The following is a 14,347-nucleotide window of genomic DNA, read 5'->3' as shown; positions in this document are numbered from 1 at the left end:
ACAGGGTCCCCCCTGATCCCCTTTTCTCCAGGCTGAGCCCCTTCCCAGCTCCCCCAGCCCCTTCCCAGCTCCATTCCCTGGACACTCCAGCTCCTCCAGGGCTCCCCTGCTCAGAGGGGCTCAGAGCTGCCCCCAGGATTCCAGGGGGTCCCTCAGCAGGGCCAGCACAGGGGACAATCCCTGCCCTGCGCCGTGCCCACACTGGGGCTGGCACCACCAGGGGCCGTCGGCCTCTTGCCCACCCGGGCACCCCTGGGCTCAGGTCCAGCCCCTGTCACCAGCATGGAGCCGGTGCTGTTTCCCCACCAGCTCTGTTTGTGTCACTCCTCAATATCAAAACCCAGCTGAGCATTAACAACTTTGCACGATTTGGGCGTTTGCAACGTCCCCCCCAGCCGTGGGTTAAATCCAGGATCTCACAAGGTACACATGAGATCCAACCAGCAGTAGGAACAAGAAAAAATGCCTGAGGACTTCTTCCTGAAATGACTGAGATGGCTGGATTAGAGCCTGGGAATGTGGTTTAGTACTGAACTGCCCAGAGAACCCCCTGGAAAGAAGTTTGCCAACAGGGTCTGGAGACACAGCAGCCCCAGAGGCAGCAGGACAGAGGGCAGGTGGGACTGGCCTCTGCCCCCACAGGGAAATGTTGCTCAGGGTACAGCAGGGAGGGGATGTTCATGGTCAGATCAAATCACTCATTTAAAATAATAATAACAATAATAAAACCCCACAAAGCCATGTCACACCCACCTCCTGTCCCAGTCTCCTCCCTGACCAACTCCAGCTTTTCTCACCTGCCCCACTGCCATGGCCAGCACTGGGAAGGGCCTTTTTTTGCAGCAGCAGGTCCAGCGTGATCAGATCAATGTGATAACAATTCTGGATGTTCCAACACCTCACAGACTCACAGCTCCAACTGTGGAGAGGGGCAGCTGCCCCTTCTCCCAGGCTCCAACACTCCCACTGAGGCAGACATGCAGGGAGCCAATCTGCAGCCCTAATCCCACAGAAAGCCAAGGCAGGAAAAGGAAACCCACACGTTTTTGCTGGGCTCACAAGTAAATCAGCCAGTCCTGCAGGTACCAAAAGCTGCACAAGGGAACAGGGAGAGGGATGGGATCTCCTCTCTGCAGCACCAAGCACAGCTCACTCAGCCTCATCCCACACACGCTCCCTGGGCAGCCAGGACTTGGGTAACCTCCCTGCACACCACCCTGGGGGTGAGCATTCCCTCTTAAGAGAGTTTCTACATCCCCTGCAGGAATCCAGAGTGAGTTTCAGCAATGAATCAGAAGCCAGCACAGAGATCACTGGTACTGAAACCAGAATTTCCAACTGAGCCACCAAATCCAAGGAGAAAGGAGGAGCCAAGAGTCACTCACTTGAGCATCACCAAGATGTGCCACCATGGTCTGATGGAAACTGATTCTGGAGTTAGTGTCGTGAAAAACACAGGAGCTGTAGGCAATCCCAGAATGGTTTGGGTTGGAAAGATCCATGAAGATCTTGCATTCATTTATTTAACAGATGGGCAGGGGCACCTATCCCAGGCTGCTCCAAGCCCATCCAGCCTGGCCTTGGACACTTCCCGAGATGTTCAAGAGGAATTTAGGAGAGGCTCTGTCCCACAGGCAGTGGAAGAGATTCTCTCTGAGAAGCTGCTCATTACAGTGATGTCCCAGGAGGGCCCAGCTGGAAGGGAGCAACTGGGAAACCACAGGAGATTCAGAGAGAGCAGAGTTGTGCCGTGCCACTGCAGGCCTGACACTGCCTTGGACATTTGGCTAAGGAGAACAAAAAGCCATTGCTGATCCCATCACCCTCTCCAGCCAAACCCAGCAGCCTGGTCCACAGCTCAGCACAGAAGATGCACTGGTGACACTCAGTTTTGAAACTGCTTCTTGTATACCATAGAAGAACCACCTGGATCTCGAGAAATGCTTTCAGTAGCCTTGGATAACTCCAGGGGAATTGCAGGAATTACTCTGATTTATGAACACAATTTGTCCATGAATTACCTTCTATATATTGGCCAAGGGAGAAGGAAAATGGTCTCAGCCTTATGAAAAACTATAAGCCAATTTTCTCTAATTATACGGCAGATGTGCTATTTCTATCTACTGAAGCAAATCCCTCTATATTCAGACTTTGGCCTGCTCAGGAAAACTGGAAAAGTGTCCAAGATTTTGGCACTCTGCAGTTCTATTCCATTCCACATTGCTGGGACTTGCAGAGGGAGGAGCAGTAACACAGCTCCCAAATGCACCATTCAATTCACTAATTAAAAAGAAAAGCAAAAAGCAAACCTCCAGCACCAGGCTGGTGATTCGGCTTCCAGTTGTTTCCTCTTTCACAAACAATAACCTGGGAAATTCTGTGATAAGGGGTGTGCAACTCATTTTTTTAATGCCCTCCTAGTGCAATTACTTACAACAAAGGCGCTTTCTCACATTCTGAGGTGACTCCTCAGTGAAGACTAAATATTTAATCTGCTCTAGAGAGGAAAATAGGATCTGTGACTAACAAAGCCCAGTTCTGGTGACAGCTCAGGCTTGGAATTCCCAACGAGGTGCAGTGGTTTCTCCCCAGCTGACAATGCCACACTCAGCACCACGTTCTGACTGTGCCAAGGGCTGCTGGATCACCTTCAGCCCATTCCTGCCCCAGTTCCAGAGCTGAGAGGATCTTATCCTGCAGGAAGCCATCCCTCCCTTGAAGCTTTTACAGGAACAACTGCAGAACTGGATCTGCAGAATGTTCCCTTCCCTGCCAAATGGGATTTCTCAGCATCTTGCTCCAAGGAGCGTCTCAGGTCTGCCACAGCTGAGGGTGGATGTTTGGGTGGGAATCGTGTCAGTGGGAGCACAAGGAGTACAACCCAAAACTCCCCAAACCGAGCCACACGTGACACCCAAACCACGGCTCTGACATAACGAAGGAATATTAAAAGCCTGTCTTGGACAGCAGACAAGTCAGGGTGGGGCTATCAAAGAAGCCAATTAACTAATTAAAGTTCCTCAAAGCCAGTAAGTGCTTTAGCTTAATTTGATTGTGAAAGTCCAGGGTAATTCCAAGCTACGCTGAAAACCACAAAAACCAGACCCCAAAACCAACAAACCACAAAGCTGGAGAGCCCCAGCCTCCTCCAAACCCCAACCAACGTGAGGAGTGGAAACACTCAGGTACCAGAGCACAAACAAAACAGCCCAAAGTCTTGTTCAAGGAGGACAGAGGACATCCATCAGTTTCTCTCCAGTTCTACTCCCTGGAAAAGTAACAAACGAGCACCAAGGACAAACTGTCAAAGACAAAAATCCTCAAGCCATGACAAATTCAAGTAATAAATCCAAAAGTGTTTCCAAGACATCAAAAATCCCCAAGGAAGTAAAGAAGCCCTGTGGCTCCACAATATCCATTTCACAAGGAATTAGCCCAGACATGTTCCACTGCAGAGATGGAGGGAAACACAGGAGGTTCCACCTGGCAGCTTAGCTTGGAGTACACCAAAGCACGGCTTTGGGGGAATTTGGGGGGTTTGAAACCATCCCTGAGCTCCCAAACCCCCCTGTCTGAGCCAAAACCCTGAAGCCTCAATAACAACAGGGATCTAACAGTGACTTTCTGAAGCTGGCCTGGGTCTGAGTGGATTTTTCCATATTTGCATCCAAGGCTAATAACAAAGCAGCCAAATGAGCACAGCTAATGAGACATCAGCTCACAAGCTGAGGGCTCAGAACCAACCTCAGAAAGAGGTTTTTCAAATGACACTTCTCATCTCCACGTGTTCAAGGAGCAGCTGGACAGGTAGGGCAGGTTCACTAGACCCTGAGGGCTTTTATTTGTTCATCCAAAACAAATCCATTACTGGAAACAATTCCAGTATCACCACACTCCCATCTCAAGATCAAGAGCCTTCCATGGTCAATCCATCGTACAAACTGGGAGGATGAGTGAACTGAAGACCAAAAATAAAAGTACTCAGAGACTGTCTGAAAACAAGTTAGAAAAAAGTGATGCGGGATGAAGTACAAAAGAAGAAAGAAGAGAAAAAAAATCCTGGCTTATTCCTTTTCTCAGGCAACACCTGAAGCAGCTCGTTAAACAATAATTTGGGGTGGTTCAGCACTTGCTTTAGCAGGGAGGTAATTTGCTTAGTTGAAGAGCTTGTATTTAACAACTGAAACACCATCCCACTCTGAACTCCAAGATGAAACTCGGTAGCTTCTGAAAGATAAATGGAACCAAGATCCAAAGAATCCAGAAATTACTGAGAAAATAATAACCTTAATAATGCTGAGGCATGGGAAAAAAAACCACCAAACACAGAAGCATGAGGGCTGAGAAAAAAATGTTCAAATACAATAACACTTCACGTTTTCAAAACACAGCCCACGAAAGAAAACTGAAACCAAAACAGCGATTTTTTGTAAGGAAAAATGGTTCAAGTCACAACCTCTGGCACAAAACCACTCTCATCTCTCCACTCTCATCTCTCTAAGCTCCAAGTGTTCTCCACGCTCCACAATCCAACAAAAAGCGATTGAAAACATGACACCACAGCCGAGTTTTAAACATTCTCTTACAGCAGCGACAACTCCGAAGGCATTCACCCTTCCCACCGGGGCCCGCGCACCGCCGGCATCCGACCGGGGAAAACCTTCCGGGCTGCGGCCCCGGGCCCGGCGCCGCGGACCCGGCCCGGGGCCGCCCCGCCGGAGCCGCGCGATCCCGGGCACGGAGAGCGGGGAGCGGCGCTCACGGCGAGCGGCGGCGCCCGGCCGCTCTCCGCCGCAGCCCCGCGGGGATTCTCCGCCCGCGTCAGCCGCGGGAGGCGGCCGGAGTTCCGCCCAGGCCCGGCCCCGCGACCTTGAGGGGAATCACCGGGAAACCCGAGCGCGGGCGGCAAAGGGCCGGCGGGGCGGCCGCGCGGCAGCCCCGCGCTCCCCCCGGTACCTGCGCAGCTCGGCGGCTCCTCTCCCTGGCCGCGCATCCCGGTCCCGGCGGAGCCGCGGGAAGAAGGGAGGGACTGAGGGAGGGATGTGGCGGCTCCCCCGCCCCGCCGCGGGCCCGGGCTCGCCCCTCCCTTCCGCTGCGCCGCGCGGGGCCCCGAGCGCCGGCCCGCCGCTCACCCTGCGCCGCCTCGGGCTCCTCCTCGTCCTCCTCGTCCCGGCGGGGCTCGGCGGGCCCGCGGGAGGCCGAGCAGAGCCCGCGGGGCCCCGCGCAGGGCCCGCGGGGGCCGCGGCAGAGGCGCAGCGGCCCCGCCGCCTGCAGCAGCAGCCCCAGCGCCGCCATCTTGGGCCGCCCCGCGCCCGCGGGCCGCGCCGGCAGCGCCCCCCGGCGGCCGGGAGGACCGAGAGCGGCCCGGCGGGCGGCGAGGGACCCGGAGCGGAGCCGGAGCAGGAGCCGCTGCCCGGCCCGGCCCGGCCCGGCCCGGCCCGCCGCGCTCTGGGGCTCCGCTGGGCCGCGCTCCGGGGCTCCGGACCCGCCGCGCTCCGGGGCTCCGCTGGGCCGCGCTCCGGGGCTCCGGGCCCGCCGCGCTCCGGGGCTCCGGGCCCGCCGCGCTCCGGGGCTCCGGGCCCGCCGCGCTCCGGGGCTCCGGGCCCGCAGCACTCCCAGGGCTCCGGGGCCGCCGCGCTCCCGGACCCGCCGCGCTCCGGGGCTCCGCTGGGCCGCGCTCCGGGGCTCCTGGGCCGTGCGGCACCGGGAACTGCGGTGGGAGAACACCGGGAATTCCAGCCATAGGGACACCGGGGATAACAGCCGAGGAGCACCGGGAATCGCGGCCATAGGGACTCCGGGGATAGCGGCCATGGGGAGCGCCGGGAATTCCAGCCAGCCATAGGGACACCGGGAATTCCGGCCGGGGAGAACCGGGAATCGTGGACGGGGAACACCGGGAAGTCCGGCCGGGGAGCATCGGGAATCAGGGCCATGGGAACACCGGGAATTCCAGCCATAGAGACAGCGGGGATAGTGGCCGGGGAACACCGGGAATCAGGGCCATAGGAACACCGGGAATTCCAGCCGTGGGACACCGGGAATCGAGGCCGAGGAGCACCGGGAATAACGCCAGGGAACACCGGGAATTCCAGCCATGGGGACACCGGGAATTCCAGCCATGGGGACACCGGGGAACACCGGGAATCAGGGCCATGGGGACACCGGGAATTCCAGCCATGGGGACACCGGGGAACACCGGGAATCAGGGCCAGGGAACACCGGGAATTCCAGCCCAGGAGCACCAGGAATCACGGCCATGGGGACACCGGGAATCACGTCCGGGGAACACCGGGAATAACGGCCGGGGAGCACCGGGAATTCCAGCCATGGGGACACCGGGGAACACCGGGAATAATGGCCAGGGAACACCGGGAATTCCAGCCATGGGGACACCGGGGAGCACCGGGAATCAGGGCCAGGGAACACCGGGAATTCCAGCCATGGGGACACCGGGGAGCACCGGGAATCAGGGCCAGGGAACACCGGGAATTCCAGCCATGGGGACACCGGGGAACACCGGGAATCAGGGCCAGGGAACACCGGGAATTCCAGCCATGGGGACACCGGGGAACACCGGGAATAACGGCCAGGGAACACCGGGAATTCCAGCCATGGGGACACCGGGAATAACGGCCAGGGAACACCGGGAATTCCAGCCCAGGAGCACCGCGGTGCCCAGAGCCACTGTCCCACCCTCACGGTCAAGTGCGTATCCCCAAAATCCAGCTGCTCCTGCAGCCCGTCGTTTGCTAATATTTGAGATACACACTGAAAAAATCAAAATCTTCATAAGCTTTAAAAGAAGTCTTTTAAGGAACTTAAAAACTTAAATTTTTACCGAGTCTTAAATCTACACAATCAAAAATGAAAATCTTAAAGATCTTAGAATCTTCATGAAATAAGTCAGCTCTTCCCCACAACTCCGAGTCTCCTGTTACTCATTATTTAATAATTAGTTCTACATTAATTATTTCATATCCAGGTCTAGAATTCTTAAGGCTCTAGAGCCGAATGAAATTCTGACCCTACAGGATTATTTATTTAAATCTGATTTTTTGTTTTCCTAAGCAATTAATCTCCATTAGCCCTGGCTGTACTGGGACTACCATTAAGTTTTGCGTTTCTTTAAACCAGGGTCTCATTTCTATGTCAAAAACTTTATTATTGAGTATTTTGTGTGTAAAGTGAAAATTAACATGAATGGCTGGTTAAGCACCATGATGCAAAAGGGGTTTTTAAAAGTTTTTCAGGAGGGTTTGCTTATTTTTGGTTTTTTTCTGATTTTTTCTTTAAATCAGAAAGAGAAATCTTCAATAAGGTAAAAAATATTGACTAATACAATGGCACAGCTCAGTTTTACAAAGCCTGGGCTCCATGAGAAGAGGTTCAAGATGAATAAAGTAATCAAATAAAACCCCTTAGGAAAAAGGAAAAAAAAAACTAAGAAAAAGGGGAAAAAAAAAAAACAACCCAACTTTTTAGAAGAGTTCAACACTCAAAAAAGTCATATTACACCAAGTTTGCCTTCTCATGTATTCCCTTTTTAGAACCTCTGAATTAGCTGCTGATTTGTCTTTGTAAGTTCTTTTACTAAAAAACAAACCCAACAAGTGGAGACACAAACCCAGATCCTGAATCGGCACCAGATGACAAAAAAAACCCACCTTTTTTTTTCTTTTTTGAAATACATTAAGTTATTCTGGCACTTGGACCACAAATTTTAAGAGATTGGTCCACTAAAATCGGGAAAAATCATTCAAAACTGATTGTTCATTCAAAAATCGTCCAAAGATCACCCAGACCCCTAAAAAGGAAAACAACTCATTCCATTTAAGGGAATTAATCCTGTGTTAATCTTGTGACAGCACGTTGCACAGTAAAAACTATTGTTTTTACTGTTTTACCATAATTTTTACTTTTTATTCAGGAATAAACTGAGGTGGGTTTGGAAGCAAAAGCTTCAGGGAGGACTGGAAGGAAAGGGAGGCTGGAAAGCCTCGGAAATACAGGCAGGGGGCTGGAAAAGCTGGGAAAAAGCTTGGAAACACAGACAGGGGGTTGGAAAAGCTGGGAAAATCTTGGAGAAACATGGGCAGGGGGCTGGAAAAGCTGGGAAAACCTCAAAAACACACAGGAAGGGGCTGGAAAAGTTGGGGAAATATTGGAAACACAGACAGGCGGTTGGAAAACCTGGGAAAACCTTGGAAACACACAGGCAGGGGGCTGGAAAAGCTGGAAAAAAACTTGGAAATACAGGCAGGGGGCTGGATAAGTTGGGAAAACCTCAGAAACACACAGGAAGAGCCTGAAAAAGTTGGGGAAATTATGGAAGCATCCAGGCAGGGGGCTGGAAAAGCTGGGGAAACCTTGGAAACACACAGACAGGGTGCTGGAAAAGTTGGGGAAATCATGGAAACACACAGGAAGGGGCTGGAAAAGTCGGGGAAATCTTGGAAACACAGGAAGGGGGCTGGAAAAGCTGGGGAAATCTTGGAAACACACAGAAAGGGGCTGGAAAAGTTGGGGAAATCCTGGAAACACACAGGAAGGGGCTGGAAAAGCTGGGGAAATCTTGGAAACACACAGACAGGAGACTGGAAAAGCTGGGGGAAGAGGCTGACAGGCAGTCCCAGTGTGCAGGGACAGTCAGGGGTGAGGAGGGCTGGTGGTTTGTCACCAAAAATGATATAAAAAATTATCTTGTGGGCACAGAAAGAGCGGTGAAGACTCAATTTATTAAAAAATTCCAGAGGTCGCCGATTCCAGGTATCTTTATTTTGCAGAGAGCAGCGTTAGCCAGCACAGGCAGGGTCTCCAGAGCCATCTCCCAGCTTTGGCAGCTCCTGGATGAGCTGGGCTGGACCTGCCCCTCCAGCCAAGCCTGTGCAGGGGCAGCAGCTCCTTAAGGAGCCACGGGTCATTCAGGAATTCCTTCATCCCCAGGGCTGGAGCATCCCGAGTCCCAAACCCAGCCTGGCTGTGACAAACCACCAGCCCTCACCAGGAAATTCCGTCTCTCCACCCAACTCCAACCCCACTGACAGGATTTGGTGGAGGAGAGGGGCTTTGTTCCCAGCTGAAGGCACTCTGTACACAATTCCTGCCCCGGGCTGGGAAGAATTCTGGGATTTTTAGGGTAAATCCAGCAGCCCCAGTGCTGGTGGCTCAGAGCAGGGCAGTGACAGGAGTGGTGGGGTCACTGCTGCGTGTCCTGAGTGCCAGGGGAAAGGATGAATTCCCTGGGATGGAGGCAGGCTCCCTCTGCCTCAGCCAGAGCGGGAATATTTTAGTCCATTCTATCCACTCTCTTTAAGACCAAGTAACAGAGCTCAGGAAAGATCCACAAGTTAAAGCAGAAAATGGTGACTGGAGGGATTTCTGAGGACAAAATATGATTGAAAGGAAGGCTGGCAAAGCAATGGCAGGGAAAAGAGCCATGGTGACAGTGACAGGTATTACAGGATCAAATCCCAAGGATAAAGAGCTCGTGGAGTAGGTACTGAGGGATACAGGAATATTTAGGAGGACAAAATTAAAAGGGAAAAAACCTGTGCTTGAAGCTGAACAGCAAGCAAGTGTCCAATGTCTCTGGATAACACTGCAGGGCTCCTCTGCTTCCCTGAAATCCTGTCCTGTCCCTCCTGGGCCAGCTCTGCTGCCACACTGAGCTCCTTCCTCACCCAGTGAACTCCTCCTCCTCCTCAGCCACCTGCTCCAGCTTCCCCCTCCGAGCTCAGGACAATCCCCAGTGCAGCCCCAGGCTGTGCCAGCTCTTACCTTTGAGGGAATTCAGCGAGAACATCTCCATCCCAGCGGGAAGGGTGGGTTCCTGGGACAGCAGGAGGGAGCACAAAGAAACTGCAAGTTAGAATTGGTAGTTCCTTTAAAATGTTTCAGGTGCTTCTGCTTTGGCTCAGTGGTGAAAATGAGGGGTTTTTAAAAGCCTTTTAGGCCAAGGTGAAGTAGATTGTTGCCATTATTCCCTTTAAATGAAAACCAAAAAAACCAGGAGAAGAAAGAGAACTGTAATTTTGATAATGTTCTTTACTGAAACTGTGTTAAACTTCCTATTTATTTTCTTACTAAAATAACTTTCACTCAGTTAAGAAAACCAACTTTGTTTTGGGGTGTTTTATCTGTCATGCCAAGTGTTAAATACACTGTAGGGATTCTTGGAAACAGTAACAAGGCTTTTCTATAAACTCAGGTCAGATGGGTGAGGAGTGAAGGTCATTATTTACACACAAAGTTAGTTTGGAGCTGAACTTGCATGATCCTGGTGGATCCCTTCCAAGGCAGGATATTCTGGGATTCTATGGACATTGACTGTCCCCATCAATGACTTCCTGAGCATGCAATTAATAGCCTGCAATTATCATTCCAATTATTCACTTCTGCTTTCAGTAAGACAAAATTACTTCAGTAGCAAAAAAAAAAAAAGGCTTCAAATAAACCCAGCCCATTTTCTGGCCACATCTCTGGATGTGACACCTTGTCCATGGTCCATGGGTTCCTCCCCACGGACACACGGATACCAACCTGCCCTGGCTGCCAGGGCCACACCTGGCCTTTTCCAAGGATGAAATCAATAAAACCAGATTAATTGACTTGGCAAGAATTCAACCCCACGTGTGCTGTGGTGATTCTCAGAGGGGAATGTCCCTGGTGTGATAAATCACTGCAGGGAACAAAGTCGGGGAGGTTTTTTGTGGTTCTGGAGCCAGATTGCCAAGGCTGGAGCCTGTGTCCCCTTCCATGGGGATCACCCCAGCCTGGCTTAAACTGCCCTAAAGCCAAGGGGATTTTGATGAGTTGGGTGAGTCCAGTATTGCTCTGACAGAAAGGAGCCAATCCCTGAATGCTCCAGAAGTGCTGCAGAGAGGAAACCAGGAGTGGGACAGGGAATGCTGCAGGGAATGCATCTCCCAGGGCACTGGCCACATCCCCCTGCACATTCTGACCAAAGAGGGGCAGCTGTTTTTGGGGGTACCCCAGGGAATCATCCAGGGAATCCCTCCCTCAGCTCCTGGGACAGGATGGGCAGGTAAACTGCAGCGTTCCCTAGTGGGAATTCAGGGAGCAGGAACAAGGAATGCCCCAGCCATGCTGGGGTGGGGAAAAGGGTTCTTCCAAAAATGCCTTTGAGCTGAGAGAGGGCAGGGATGGATGGGAGATTGGGAAGCAATTGCTGGCTGGGAGGGTGGGGAGGGGCTGGGATGTAATTCCCAGAGAAGCTGTGGGTGTTCCCTGCATCCCTGAAGTGTCCAAGACCAAGCTGGACATTGGGAACAGCCTGACCACGGCCTTGCTGGATGATCCTTACACTCTCTTCCAACCCAAAAGGGTAAATGCAATACAAAGTTGATGAGAGTGGTCTTTTCTGCTCAAGAACAAAGAAATAAAAAATGGAGAACCCTCCGGGGATGAGGCTCCAAGGTGAACAACTGAGATCCCCTTGGATAAGCAAGATTCCAACCCAGCTGTTGGTAGGATCCTGGCTGCAGATCCCAGCTGGGCTGGGAGCCTTACTGGGAACCAGTAAGAATCAGACTGGGTGGGAGTGGGGCAGGACAGGGAGGAGAATAAAGGATCTGCTGAATCTGGACAGCAGGAGCGCAACCTGGGAATCACTTTTAGCACATCCAGCAGCCTGGGGGAAATCCCAGGGTTTGCTCCTGCAGATCCTAATCCCAAATAATAAGTGTCCAACTGTGGCAGCTGCTCCAGCCCGCAGGGAAACACAGAGATGGAAAGGGATACTGCAAGACTCAAAATGGATTTTGTCTGATGACAGGAGAGATGTGGGAGCTCCGAGGACACTGGATTTGTGAAGAAATGGCCTGGACAGGCAATGGCACAGCTGGAATGAGAATCCACAGGAGTGTGGAGCCCTGTGCCTCACACCCAGCAAACTCCAGAGCCCCGAGTGGCACAAGAAACACTAAAAGTTTGTTAGGAACAGACTCAGTGCTCCTGCTGCGAAGGCAAAGAGTGAAACCAGGCAAAGCGGCACGGAACATTGTCAGATAAAATCCCAAAGGATGGGAAGGAATTGCTGGGGTCCCTTGATCCACTGGAAAACAACTACATGAGGAAAAACCACATCGCCGAGAGAGACGCAGGGAAAATCACAGCAATTCCGATTATTGGCTGCTGGGATAGTCCAGCGGTGTTGGAAGGGGCAGAGCCCCGAGTGCTTTGTGAGGAGAACAAAGGAGAAATCCTGCTGTCGGCACATCCAGCCCAAGGATTGCCTGCCCGGGCTCCGGGCAGCGCCAGCCCGCCGCTCGCAGCCGTGATTTATCCTGTACTTTCCGTGCTTTGGGCCGAAGGAGCGGCGGAGGGCTGCAGGAAACCTTTCCCTACAGGAATCCTTTCCTCCCGGCCAGCCCCGCAGGACCCTCGCTGCTGAGCGGCGGCAAGGACGCGCTGCCGGTGGCACCGGGCTCCGAGCGGCCCCGGGCGCCGGGGCCAAACCGCTGACCCGGAGCGACCCTTCCCGCGGCCCCGGGGCTCCACGGGGCCGGCGGGGACGAGCCGCAGGCGGGCGCGGAGAGGCGGGAGCGGGAAGGGCAGCGGCAGAGCAGCTCCGAGCGGAGCGGAGCGGAGCCTGCCCCGGGCAGGGACGGAGCTCCGGGCACAGCCGCGCTCCGCGGCCGCTTCCCGGGGCTCCCCCCGCCGACCCCTCGCCCAGGGCCCGCGGGGAGCGGTGCCCCGGAGCCTCCCCGAGCATCCCCGAGGCCTCCCGAGCATCCCCGGGGCCGCCGAGCATCCCCGGTGCCGCCGAGCATCCCCGCCCGCGCCGCCCCGCCCGCACAGGCCGCGGCCCCGCACGGCCCTCCCCGCCTCAGCCCGCGCTGCTCGGCGCCATCCCCCGCTCGTCCCCCGCCTCCCGCCGCCGTGCCGCCCCCGCGGCCCCCCCGGTTCTCCGCAGGGGTCGCGGTCCGACCCCCGCCCGCCCAGCACCGACCTCCGCACCGCGACTGCCGCCGCCGGGCCGCCCCTCGGGACTACAGCTCCCGGCAGCACCCGCGCGCGCTTCCGGCGCGGCGCACTTCACTTCCGCTCTCCCCGGAACTGAGGCGGCCCGCGCGTTCCCCGCGGCCGGCGGCGCCGCGGCGCGATGCCCCTCGTGGGCGCGGGGCGGGGTCTGTCCCCATGGCAACGGCACAGCCAATGGGCGGTGAGGGATGTCCCCATGGCAACGGCAGAGCCAATGGGCGGCGAGGGTTGTTCCCATGGCAACGGCAGAGCCAATGGGCGGCGCGGCCTCTGGGGGCGCTGTAGCCTCGGCCCCGCCGTGGGACCCGTTCGGTCTGAGGCCCGATCCCGGTCCCGGTCCCGGTCCTGGTCCCGATCCCGGTCTGAGGCCCGATCCCGATCCCGATCCCGGTCCCGATCCCGGCCCCGATCCCGATTCCGATCCTGATCCCGGGGATGGACCCGGCCAGCCCCGATCCCGGCACCGGTCACGATCCCGGCCCCAATCCCGATCCCGGCCCTGATCCCAATCCTGGTGATGGACCCGGCCGGCCCCGGCCCTGATCCCGATCCCAGCCCCGATCCCGGCCCCAATCCCGATCCCGATTCCGGCCCTGATCCCAATCCCGGGGATGGACCGTGCCAGCCCCGATCCTGGCCCCAATCCCGATCCCAGCTCCAATCCCGGCCCCGGCCCCGATTCCGATCCCGGGGATGGACCTGGCCAGCCCTGATCCCAGCCCCAATCCTAATCCTAGCCCCGATCCCAATCCCGGTCCCGATCCTGGCCCCGATCCTGATCCCAGCCCCGATCCCAATCCCAGCCCCGATCCTGGCCCCGGCCCTGGCCCCAGTCCTGATCCCGATCCCGATCCCGGCCCCAATCCCGATCCCAGCCCCGATCCCGGCCCTGATCCTGATCCCGGCCCCGATCCCGATCCTGGGGAAGGACCAGCCCCGATCCCGATCCCAACCGGGGAGCTGCTCAGAGCACCCGTGGCTGCCCCTGGATCCCCGGCAGTGTCCCAGGCCAGTGTCCCATTGGGGCTGGAGCAGCCGGGACAGGGGAAGGGAGCGAGTGCTCCGTGTCCCCGCCACGGCAGGGCTGCGATGGGATGAAATTTTATGGCTCTCCCAAGCCAGACCCTCTGGAATCAGGGATGCGATGGGATGAGATTTTATGGCTCTCCCAAGACAGACCCTCTGGAATTGTTGGCTGGGCTCATTGTGCTGCCTTTTGAGAATGGCAGTTCTGAAATGGTGAAGTTCAGATTGCAGGATGTTTGCTGGGTTTATTGTTCCCTGTATCTCCAGAGGTTTCCTTTCCTGCAGGTGTTTATTTCTGCTTTGGAGTGTTCAGGGA

General features: G+C 55.2%; 1 protein-coding gene across 4 annotated transcripts in view; it reads right to left on the bottom strand.

Moving 5' to 3' along the window:
* Window positions 1-13,258, bottom strand: part of DHX30 (DExH-box helicase 30) — a 31,555-nt gene extending 18,297 nt beyond the window's left edge. The window contains exons 1-2 of one of the 4 annotated variants that reach the window (XM_021538984.2): window positions 12,974-13,258; window positions 9,781-9,832 (exon numbers count right to left, since the gene is read on the bottom strand). In XM_021538984.2, coding sequence (XP_021394659.2) covers window positions 9,781-9,832; window positions 12,974-13,243 — 322 coding nt within the window. In that variant the 5' untranslated portion in view covers window positions 13,244-13,258. Of the gene's footprint in view, window positions 1-4,956; window positions 5,105-5,132; window positions 5,307-9,780 lie in introns of those variants that run through there. The other 3 variants (XM_085572856.1, XM_085572855.1, XM_021538982.2) reach the window with 3 other exon arrangements.
* Window positions 13,259-14,347: the final 1,089 nt, after the last annotated feature.

The sequence above is a fragment of the Lonchura striata genome, chromosome 2 (assembly GCF_050655825.1).
Source record: "Lonchura striata isolate lonStrDom1 chromosome 2, ASM5065582v1, whole genome shotgun sequence".
Lineage (NCBI taxonomy): Eukaryota > Metazoa > Chordata > Aves > Passeriformes > Estrildidae > Lonchura > Lonchura striata.
Note: the sequence above shows the minus strand (reverse complement) of the source record. Positions and strands in the feature narration are given on the sequence as shown.